The 11,553-nt window shown below is 66.4% G+C and overlaps 2 protein-coding genes across 2 annotated transcripts in view; both read left to right on the plus strand.

Annotated features, from left to right (window-relative positions):
* Nucleotides 1-68: 68 nt before the first annotated feature.
* On the plus strand, nt 69-8,674 carry TRIM3 (tripartite motif containing 3). The gene is given in 13 exon segments (XM_042018824.1): nt 69-125; nt 940-1,081; nt 2,912-3,094; nt 3,096-3,147; nt 3,567-3,727; nt 3,978-4,158; nt 4,401-5,124; nt 5,355-5,458; nt 5,809-5,976; nt 6,069-6,237; nt 6,975-7,045; nt 7,153-7,293; nt 7,982-8,674. Coding segments are annotated over 12 exon segments (2,235 nt in total). The 5' UTR covers nt 69-125; nt 940-953; the 3' UTR covers nt 8,135-8,674.
* A 1,905-nt stretch (nt 8,675-10,579) lies between these two features.
* Nucleotides 10,580-11,553, plus strand: part of APBB1 (amyloid beta precursor protein binding family B member 1) — a 7,681-nt gene continuing 6,707 nt past the window's right edge. The window contains 1 exon segment of the mRNA XM_042018960.1: nt 10,580-11,244. The gene's annotated coding sequence lies outside the window, so the exon portion shown is untranslated.

The raw sequence follows: 11,553 nt of genomic DNA on the forward strand, positions 1-11,553 counted from the left end.
TGTGGGACCCCCCAGGCCTCCGCCATGTCCCGGTGCCGCGGGGGGGGCGGTGCCGCACAATGGCGGCCGGGGCGGGGCCGGGGCCTGGAGCGCGGAGCCGCTGCAGCGCCGGGAGCGGGGCCGGGGTGAGGGGACGGGGCGAGGGACGGAGGGTGATGGGGCACGGGGGGTTGGGGGGAGCGAGGGACAGGGTGCGATGTGGGGTCTGTGGAGCATAGGGGATGAGGGACAGGGGGCTGGGTGAGTGCTGGGGGGCTCAGGAGGAGGGTGGTGGGGTTGGGGCGTGCCCCATGGGGCAGGAGGGTGGGTCCTGGGGGTGCCCTGTGGGGTAGACGATTGGTTACCATGGATGTGGGGCGGGTGCCATGGGGCACAAGGAGAGGGGGCTGTGGGATGAGTGGGTGCCGAGGGCCCAGGGGTAGGTGGGGCTGTGGGGCGGTGCCGTGGGGCACGGTGGTGTGTGAAGCTGGGGGGTACGTGTGGGGCTGGCTTTGGGTGCCCGGGGGTCATGGGAATGGTGGGGGCCAGAGGGAGTCGCTGTGTGTGCCCCACAAGGTGTTTGTGGGGCCGGGGACTGTGCGATGCCTTGGGGTGGGTGCTGTGGATGCCATGGGTCAGGGCTGTGGGCGCCCCGGGGTGCTGCGCCCACCTGCCACAGGGTGAGTGTCCTTTATGGCCCTCTGTGAGGCTGTGGGGTGGGCAGGGGGCTGTGGGGCATTGTGAGTTGAGCGGTGGGTCGCAGGGTGCCGCACAGTGCCTCCCACGCATTTAAATTCCCCCCATCCCTAGGCTGAGGGTCTGCCATGGCCCACCACGAGCCTGTGGGGTGGGTGGGGGTTGTGTGGTGCTGTGGGTTGGGGCTGGGGGTGGCTGTGGGGTGCCATGGAGCCCCATGGGGTGTTGTGGGGTGCCCACCCCTCACTGTGGTGTGCCTCCCAGGCTGAGGAGCCGCCATGGCCCGCCGTGAGCCCGCCAGCCCAGTGGTGCGGCAGATTGACCAACAGTTCCTGGTCTGCAGCATCTGCCTCGACCGCTACTGCAACCCCAAGGTGCTGCCCTGCCTGCACACCTTCTGCGAGAGGTGGGACCTCCCGAACCCACCCTGAGCCCCCCTGCATCCTCCCAAACCCCATCCCTGCCTGCACACTTCCTCTGAGGAGTGGGACCCCCTGAACCCCTCCTGAGTCCCCCCTGCACTGCCTGAACCCCATCCCTGCCTGCACACCTTCTGTGAGAGGTGGGACCCCTCATTACACTCCGTCCCTCCACCCCACTGCACCCCCGGTATACCCTCTGTGCCATGGCACCCACTCTCCATCCCTACCTTGTCTCTGAGTACCCCTACATCCCTCCCATGCCCTCTGCATCCCGCCAGCATCCATCCCCAGCATGTCCCCACTGTGTCCTGGCTGCAACCCCACCACTGCGATCCTCCCAGTGCACCCCCCATGGCCTGGCTGCACCCTGTGCCCCGCGGGGGGGGGCGGGGGGGGGGCCCGTGGGGCCGCAGGGGCACGGGGGCCGCGGGTGCGTGGCTGCATCCCCCTGTGTCCCTAAGCCTGTGCCCCCCCACTGAGTGCCCCCCTACTGGTTGCATCCCCAGTGTGCTCCACTGCACCCCCTAAACCTGCAGTGTGAGCCAAGACCCCCCCAGCCCCCCGACCCCCCTCAGCTGGTGGTGAGCCAGGGCCCCCCTGCACTCCCTGCCCTCACCAGGGAGAGATGGGGTCGAGCCTCCCTGTGCCCCCAGAGGTGGGGGCTGGGACCCCCCTGCATTCCATGGCCCATGGCGGGGTTGGGACCCCACTGCCCCCCACACCCCACTTCTCTCCGAGGGCTGCACAGCCCCTGAGCCCTCTGAGTGTGGGTGCTGGGGGGGTTGTGGCTGGGGTCCCTGAGTGGGAGGGGTCTTGTTGCTGATGACCCCCTCTTTCTGTGCTCCCAGAGCCCTCCGGCCCTGCTCCAGCCCCCCACACCCTCCATCCCTCCCTCCATCCATCCATGTATCCATCCGTCCATCTATTCATCCATCCATCTCCCCAGGGGCACTGGCACTGCTGCCCTGTGTCCATCCTGTCCATCTGACTGCCTGCTCCTCTGCCGCTCCCCCACCTGGTGTGACACCACATAGCCCCCTGTCTGTCTGTCCATCTGTGTCTCCCATCCTAGTGTGACACTGCGGAGCCCCCCCGTCTGTCTGTCCGTCTGTCCCCCTCCGGCACCCCAGGGTGACACTGTGCAGCCTCACCATCTTGTCCATCTGTCCCCTTGTTTGTCTGTCCCTCCCACCCTGTTCCCACACCTCAGTGTTCCACCACACAGCCCCCATGTCTGTCTGTCTGTCCCTCCCCCTGCTCTCTGCCTGCACCCCAAACCTCCCATCTGTCTCACTGCCCCCCTCTCCCTGTGTTCCTCATCGCCCTATCTGTCCATCCTGCTGCCCCCGTCCCTCCGTCACTGTGTGCAGCCCCCCTGTCCATCCATCTGTCCCTCTGCCACTGCGTGTCCCCAGGCCTATCCGTGTGCCCCTGTCCTGCACCCTGACCCTTGTGTTCGTCTGTCCATCCCACTCTCTACCTGCCCCCAACCCTAGGTGGCCAGTTCCCCCTTCTGTCCCCCCCATCAACCTGCCTGTCCATTCCCTTGTCCCACCATCCATCCATCTGTCCCTTCACCCTCCTGTTCTGCCCCCAGCCCCATCCCACATTCCCAATCCCCAGCCGGACCTGTCCCCCCGTCCATCCCCTCATCTGTCCCCTTGTTGTCCCCATATCTGTCCCCATGTGCCCTCTGTGCCCCCACTGCTCCCATTCCTGCCCCTGCCCCCTTCATGTCCTGGCCCAGAGTCTGTCCCTGCCATGCCTCGTGTGACCCCTGACCCCAGTGACCCCCGTGACCCCTGTGACCCCAGGTGTCTGCAGAACTACATTCCGGCCCAGAGCCTGTCCCTGTCGTGCCCCGTGTGCCGCCAGACCTCGATCCTGCCCGAGCGGGGGGTCCCAGCGCTGCCTAACAACTTCTTCATCACCAACCTGATGGAGGTGCTGCAGCGGGACCCCGACCCCCGCGGGGCCCCTCCTGCACCCCTGCCCCCCCCTGGGCGCGGCCACCGGGCAACCCCTCTGCTGCCCGAACCACGAGGGAAAGGTGGGGGCCGGGGGCTGGCGAGGGGCCGGGAGGGCTACAGTGGCTGTAGGGGTCAGGGTGTTTGGGAGTGGCTGTAGGGACCTGGTGGGGCTGCGGGTGTCTGGGAGGCCTGGGGAAGTCCAGAGGGCTGGTGGGACTTGGGGGGGGCTGGGGACCTGCAGGATCTGGAAGGGCTTTAGTGGGGCTGGGATCTGGGGAAGGCTAAGGAGGTCTGTGAGGATCTGGAAGGCCTGTGAGGGTCAAGGGGGTTGGGGGAGCTGCAGGCCTTGGAGAAAGGGTCCAGAGGGGGTCTGGGGAGGCTGCAGGGGCCCAGGGAGTCTGTCTGGGAGAGGCCGTGTGGGCTCAGGAGGTGGTTTGGGGTGGGCTGCAGGGTCCTGTGGGCTGGGGTGAGGGGCAGCCGGTGAGCACAGGTGTGGCAGGTGATGGAGTTCTACTGCGAGCCCTGCGAGACGGCCATGTGCCGGGAGTGCACAGAGGGGGAGCGGAGGGAGCACCGGGACCACCGCACCGTGCCGCTGCGCGATGTGCTGGAGCAGCACAAGGCAGCCCTGCAGCACCAGCTTGACGCTGTGCGTGCCAGGTACGGGGGTCAGGGAGTCCCTGGGGTCCCCATGGCCCCACTCCCACAGGCTGCAGCGCCAGCTTGATGCCATCCACATGGTACAGGGGGAGAGGTGGCTGAGGGCATCACGGGTACTGTGGGGTTTGAGGGTTCAGGGAGTCCCTGTGTCCTCCTTCTGCAGGATACCACAGCTGGATGTGGGGGGCTTCGGGGTTCAGGTGGGTTTGATGGGGGTTTGGGAATTCAGGGGGTCCCCGTGTCTCCCCAGGCTCCCGCAGCTGGCGGCAGCTGTGGGGCTGGTGGCCGAGATCAGCCGGCAGCTGGGGCAACGCCGGGCCGAGGCTGAGGCAGAGATCGGGAGCAGCTTCGAGGAGCTGGAGGTGGCGCTGCGGCAGCGGCGGGAGGTGCTGCTGCGCGACCTGGAGGCCACCTGTGCTGCCAAGCAGCAGGTAACACACCTGTGCCTCTGTGCCCCTCACCTCTGTGCCCCACACCAGCCCTTCCTGGGAGGCTGTGTGGGTGCCCCAGCTGAAGCCCAGTGCCAGTGGCCCCCCTGGTACAACAGCTGTGGTCCCAGTGCAGCACCAGGGTTGCAGTTGTGGCCATGGCTGGGGTGCAGGTGGAGCAGTGGTTAGAGGTGCTGGGTGTGGGGGTCCCACACCGACACCACAGGGACGTGCCATCCCCACAGGTGTTGGAGGCGCAGCTGGAGGTGCTGCGGCAGGGCCAGGAGAGCATCCTGAGCAGCTGCGCATTCACAGAGCAGGCGCTGCACCATGGCTCAGCCACGGAGGTGCTGTTGGTGCAAAAGCAGATGGGTGAGCGGCTGCGGGAGCTGGCGGCACGACCCTTCCCGGAGCACCCGCACGAGAACGCGCAGCTCGAGTTCCACGCCGAGCCCGAGGGGCTGCGGCGCTCCATCCAGAACCTGGGCACACTGCTGACCACCAGCGCCACGGCGCACACCACGGTGGCCACGGGCGAGGGGCTGCGCCAGGCTGTGGTGGGGCAGCCCTGCTCACTCAGCGTCACCACCAAGGACAAGGACGGGGCGCTGGTGCGCAGCGGCGGCGCTCGCCTGCGCTTCGCCGTGACAGGCCCCGACGGCGCCGCGGCCGAGGCCGAGGTGCAGGACAACCGCAATGGCACCTACGAGCTGGTGTACACGCCACGTGCCGAGGGTGACTTTGTGCTGTCCATTCTGCTCTACGGGCAGCCCGTGCGCGGCTCCCCCTTCCGCGCGCGGGTCCTGCGCCCCAGCGATGTGCCCCCGTCCCCCGAGGAGGCCAAGCGCCGCGTCAAGTCCCCAGGAGGGGGGCACGTGCGGCAGAAGGCCCTGCGCCGTCCCGCCAGCATGTACGGCAGCGCCAAGCGCAAGGAGAACCCCATTGAGGACGAGCTCATCTTTCGTGTCGGTGAGCAGAGGGCGCGGGGGTCCTGGGGCAGTGGGGGCGCCTTGGGATGATGGGGGCTTGTTAGGGCTCCCCACAGCCATAGGGGTGGGGTCTCCCTGGGGCTCCCCATGGCTTCCTGGGGTGGTGGTGGGGTCCCTGGGGTGGTGGAGGGCCCCAGGGGGGGCAGGGGTTTACTGGGGTGGTGAGTGGTCTCCTGGGACCCCCTGTGCCCCCCTGACTGGTGCCTGCAGGCAGCCGTGGCCGGGAGAAGGGCGAGTTCACCAACCTGCAGGGGATCTCCACGTCCAGCGCCGGCCGCATCGTCGTGGCCGACAGCAACAACCAGTGTGTTCAGGTATGGACACCCTTGGGACCTCCAAAACCCCCCAGGATCCCCACTGACTCTTGTTGACCCCCCACTGACCCTGACAGCGACCAGTGCATGCAGGTATGGACCCCTGGCACCCCCCCACTGACCCCTCTGGGTAACCCTGGATCCCCATGACCCCACTGACCCCATCAGCAGTAACCAGTGTGTGCAAGTATGGTCCCCTCCTTGGATCCCTGAGCTCTCTCAGGACCCTCACTGACTCCGCCTGCTCCCTCCTGGCCCCAGCAGTTGTTCCCCAATGAGGGGCAGTTCTGGCTGCATTTCAAGGTGTGGGGGTGTTGCCCCTGATTCCCCTGACCCTGCTGCCCTCCCAGGTGTTCAGTAATGAGGGGCAGTTCCGGCTGCGTTTCGGGGTGCGGGGTCGCTCCCCAGGGCAGCTCCAGCGCCCCACAGGGGTCTCAGTGGACACCAATGGTGACATCATCGTGGCCGACTACGACAACCGCTGGGTCAGCGTGTTCTCACCTGAGGGCAAGTTCAAGGTGAGGGAAAGCAGGGATGCAGGGGTCTGAGGGGGGAGCTGTGGGGTGGGGGGTCCACAGCACCTGCCACCCTGACCCTCTGTCCCCCTCAGACAAAGCTGGGCGCGGGGCGGCTGATGGGCCCCAAGGGCGTCGCCGTGGACCGCAATGGGCACATCATCGTGGTGGACAACAAGGCTTGCTGCGTCTTCATCTTCCAGCCCAATGGGAAGCTGGTGGCACGCTTCGGCTCCCGCGGCACTGCCGAGCGCCAGTTCGCAGGTATCCCTGGGACCCCCGGCTGTGAGGCCTCAGGCTCCCAGGGACGGGGCAAGCAGGACTGCGTGTCCCACATCGCTGGGGCAGCTGGTGGCGCTGGGACCCCTAAGAATGGCCTGAGGCTGGGGGATGGGTCCAGGCTCCAGTTCTAGACTGGCTTTGTGGATCCAGTTCTGAGCTGTGGGTTCAGGTTCTGGGCTCAGGACTTGTTCTGAGATCTGGTCTGAGTTTTGGGGCTGGATAGGGGGCCAGATTCTGGGTCCAGCACCAGGTTCAGTGCTCTGGCCTGGCAATCCAGTTCCAGGTTCTGTCTCTGGGTTCTGGTTCGGGACTGAGATCCCAGACTCTGGGTTCAGGGTTTGGTTCTGGTTCCCAGCCTGGGATGTGATTCCAGGTTCTGGGCTCAGTTCTGGGTTTGGGTCTGGGTTCTGACCTCAGTGGCCTAGGTTGGGGCACTGGGTTTGGTTCTGGATACAGGTTCTGGGTCTGGGTTCTGGATACAGGTTCTGGGCCGGGGCTCTGGGCTCAGATTTCGGCAGTGGCTCCATCCTGGGGGCTCTGAATTCTGGGCTCTGTCCATGCTTCAGGGCTCTGGGTCCATCCTGGTCCTGCCATGGGGCCAGAGCTGAACCCCTCTGTTCCCCTCAGGGCTGAGCCCCCCAGTCCTGGGGATGAGCCCCACAGTCTTGGGGATGAGTTCCCTGTGTCCCATTTGGGCTGAGCCCCCTTTGTCTCCCCAGGACCCCATTTTGTGGCTGTCAACAACAAGAATGAGATCGTGGTGACCGACTTCCACAACCACTCTGTCAAGGTGAGCGCAGCCACCAGCAGGTGCTGCGGTCCCCCGGTGCTATTGGGGCTGGGGGGCTGCAGTGACCCCCCATGACTCCCATGTACTGTCCCCTCTGTGCCCACCAGGTGTACAACGCAGAGGGCGAGTTCCTGTTCAAGTTCGGGTCGCATGGGGAGGGCAACGGGCAGTTCAACGCTCCCACAGGGGTGGCTGTGGATGGCAATGGCAACATCATCGTGGCCGACTGGGGCAACAGCCGCATCCAGGTACCACCCCCGTACCTGCACAGGGCCCCCCCCGTACCTGCACAGGCACCCCCGTACCTGCACAGACACACCCATACCTGCACATTCACCTGTGCCTGCACAGACACACCCATACCTGCACATTCACCTGTGCCTGCACACCTGTATCTGTGCCTGCACAGCTGTACCTGTGCACACACCTGTACCCACACGTGTCCCTGTACATGCACACACACCTGCACCCACACCTCTAGCTGCATACATACCCCCACTGCAGCAACAGGAGGCCCAGCATTGGCCCTTCCCCATCCCATCCCTGACCCCCCCAGCCCACATGATCTACTGTGAGAGGCTGTGGGGCACCTGGAGGGAACCAGGAAGCAACTGGGTTTGAGTGGGAGCAACTGAAAAGGATCTTGGGTCAATTGAGAAGAGGCTGTGCAGGGTCTACAGTCAACTGGGAGGGGTCTAGGGTCAACTGTGAGCAGCTGGAGTCAACTGGGAGCAACTGAGATGGGTCTTGGGTTAACTGGAATAGACCAAGGAGGGATCTTGACCACATGCCCCCCCCCCCCCCAGGGAATGCATCCTGCAGGTCCGGGGGCTATCAGGGCTGGGGGTGCCTGGGCTTAGAGCTGCCAGAGGCCATTGGGGCTGGGGGTCCCTGGGCCATGGGGCCATTGGGGACAGCCGTGTGCACGTCCTGCAGGTGTTTGACAGCGCGGGCTCGTTCCTGTCCTACATCAACACGGCGGCTGACCCGCTGTACGGGCCACAGGGGCTGGCGCTCACCTCCGACGGCCACGTTGTCGTGGCCGACTCGGGCAACCACTGCTTCAAGGCCTATCGCTACCTGCAGTGACAGGCAGGACACTGTGGGCACGGCTGTGGGCAGGATGGAGCCCGCAGCTGCAGCAGGGTGCGTGGAGCGACGGCTGCCCCATGGCCTTGCTTGCCCCCCAAGCGCCATCCTGGCTTCATGTGCACTTTATCCCAGGGGGCAGCCGGGCCTGGGGGGCAAGGATGGGTCCCGTGGGGTGGGGGCTGCCTGGGGGTCATGGTCTGACCCCTCCTCCTGCCCCACGGCAGGGCCAGCATCCCACTGCTCCAGCCGACAGGGTGCCCAGGGTGTGGGGGGTGTGAGGGGCAGGGGAAGCCGCTGGCAGGGCTTGGGGGGACTGTGGGGTGGGTAGTCCCAGAGCCAATGCCCCACGAGGGCTGTCCCCCACCTCCCCAGCCCCCCTCCCCAGCTGTGGGGTGACTGTGCGTGCCTGCTGCCCCACGGCACTGCTGCCCCACTGCACTGCTGCTCCACAGCTCTGGGGGGCTCCGGGGGTTGTGGGGCTGCTGCCGCACGCTGACAAACTGTATGTACAAAATAAAGTATTCTGGAAGTACCCTGGCCCCGTGCTGCCCCGTGGCCCTGCCTGTCCTTCACACACCCTGCCCTACAGCCCCCCCTGTCCTGGGCCCTCCCGGCTGTGCTGGACACCCCCAGACAGTGCCAGGCCAGGCAGGGACAGGAACGGTGCCTGGAGCTCAGTGGCACCACGGGTGCCTGCCCGGCCTGGGCGTTCTGCCAACACTGACCCATCTGCAGAGACAGGGACAGACTGGGAGTGGGGACTAGGTTGGACTGGTCTGGACTGGGAGTGGGGACAGGGTTAGACTTATCTGTATTGGGTCAGACTAGTTTGTGCTGGCAGACTGGGTTGGACTGGTCTGTACTTGTACTGAGTCATACTCATCTGTACTGGGTCAGACTGGTCCATGCTGGGTCAGACTGGTCTGTACTGGGAGCAGGGACTGGGTCAGACCAGTCTGTACTAGGAGTAGGAACTGGTCCGTACTGGGCCATGTACCCAGGAGACAGTGGTCAGTGACCTGCTGAGCTGCTCGGACCCCACAGGTCCCTGGGGCCAATGGATCCCTGGGGATACCACAGGGGCTGTGGAAGGGTCACAGAGCTGCTCCAACTGGTCCTCACCAGCTTTGGCCATCCGTGGAGGGTCCTGGGTGGCAGCAGAGCTCACCCAGACCGTACCTGTCCTCCCCCATCAGCCCCAGTCCCCTGGGCATTCCCAGACCCCAGAGGTGCCTGGTGACCCTATCCCCAGCCAGGGCTGGAGGGAGGATCCAGGGAAGTCCACGCCTGTTCTGTTCCTGATGCTGGGGAGGCCCTAGAACAGATCACCTGTGGGTCCCACAGCATGGGCAGGACAACCAGGAGATCAGATCTAGCTGGGGGTTGGGAAAGGCAGGTCCTGCCTCACCCGCCTGGTCTTGTGCTGGGACAGGGTGACCCTGGTGGGTGCGGGACAGGTGTGGGTGCGCCTGCCTGAAGCTCAGCAAGGCCTTTGGCACCATCTCCGTCTCCCCGGCATCTCATGGAGCACCTGCAGCCTGGCTGGGACAGAAGCTCCTTCTTGGGAACACCTGGCTGATGGCCATGCCAGGGAGGGGTGGGAAGGGGGCCACATCTGGGTGGGGCCAGGCACTTCTGGGGCTCCCCAGGGCTCAGGGTTGGGACTGGTCTTTTCAACAGTTACCAACGGTCTAACTGGAGCAATCGAGTGCATCCTCAGTGAGTTCGTGGACAACACACGGTTGGGATGTGGATCTACTGAGGGCGGGAAGGCTGTGCAGAGGGATCTGGACACGCTGGACTAATGGGCCCAGGCCAACAGTGTGAAGGTCAACAAGGGCAAGTGCTGGGTCTTCCACTTGGGTCACCAAAACCCCCTGGAATTGCTGGTGACAGTGGCTGGACGTGAGCCCAGGTGTGTCCATGTGGGCAAGAGGCCAATGGCCCCTCGGCTGTCCCAGCCATTGTGTGGCCACAGCCCCAGGGCAGGGATTGTCCCCCAGGGCAGGGATTGTCCCCTGTGCTGGGCACTGTGAGACCCCTCCAGGGCTGTGTCCAGTTCTGGGCCCTCAGGGCAGGAGAGCCCTGGAGGGGCTGGAGCGTGTCCAGGGCAGGGAAGGGAGCTGGGAAGGGGCTGGAGCCCCAGGAGCGGCTGAGGGAGCTGGGAAAGGGGCTCAGGCTGGAGCAAAGGAGGCTCAGGGGGGACCCTCCCAGGAAACAAGTGACAGACGAGGAAACGGCCGCAAGCTGTGCTTGGGTAGGGTCAGGTTGGGCATCAGGAGGAATTTCTTCATGGAAAGGGCTGGAAGGGGCTGCCCAGGGAGGTTTGGAGTGCCCATCCCTGGAGGTGTCCCGGCAAGGGCTGGAGGTGGGCATCGGGGACAGGCTGGACTCAGTCTTGGGGGTTGTATCAAACTAAATGACTCTGCGATTCTGTAAGGATCAGACTGGTCCATACGGGGCGCAGGGACGCCGCACAACCTGTGCCACCACCGCTGCTCCCGCTTGGACCCCCTGAGCCCCACAGTGCTGCCACTCCGGGGCTGGGAAGAGCTGGGAGCCTCGAGACCCTCCCGGTCCAACCGAGCGTTCAGGGGGTTCCAGGGGCACAGCAGCCGCAGGGGGTCCCAGTGCTGCCCCCGACCCCGTCCCGGTGCCAGTGTGGGGGCAGCGCGGTGGAACCCGGCGGTGCCGGTGCCTCGGGGGGCTCCGGTAGGGGTAACTGGGCTGAACTGGTCCGGGGCACGCATGGCACCGGCGGTCCTGCTGCCCGCCCGGAACAGTGGGGCGGACACAGTCAGTGCCGGGAGTACCCCGGGGGGGAAGGTCCCCCGCTCCGCCCGGTTCCCACTGCCACCCAGGGCCGGACCGAGCTGCCCGCCGCCGGCAAGGCCTGGGCTCCCGGTCTCGGGGGGTACTCGGGGGTCTCGGGGGTATCCGGTGGTGCGGGCCGGGGAGGGTCCGGAGAGATCCCGGGGGTCCCGCGCGGTGCTGGCGCCGGCGCGGGAGGCGGCGCTGTCCCCCCGCCGGCCGGAAGCGGAAGTGACGCGGCCCCGAGCCCCCCACCCTCCCCCCCGCGACCCCCGGCAGCGGAGCCGCCGCCGCAGGTACCGGCAGTGGGGGCACAGAGCCGGGGAGGGGCGCGGGCCGGCCCCGCTGCGCTGCGGGGAGTGATGGGGGGCGATGGGGGCTGAGGCCCGTGGAGACCCCGCAGGCCTGGGCCGGGGGAGAGCGGGGGAGGTCCGTGGGTGCGGGGTCCCCGTGGGATCTCCCCTGGCAGGGCCGTGGGGCAGGTGCGGAGGGGCCCCGGCACGGGGGAGTCGCGGGGTGACCCCGGGGGATTGTGGCCGTGGAGGGGACTGGGGGGAGACCCGGGGCCGTGCGGCGGGGGCAGTGTGGGATGCCGGGGGCTGAGG

Source organism: Corvus kubaryi, unplaced genomic scaffold (assembly GCF_017639235.1).
Source record: "Corvus kubaryi isolate FWS band 111438036 unplaced genomic scaffold, C.kubaryi_AGA036_p1.0 114, whole genome shotgun sequence".
NCBI lineage: Eukaryota > Metazoa > Chordata > Aves > Passeriformes > Corvidae > Corvus > Corvus kubaryi.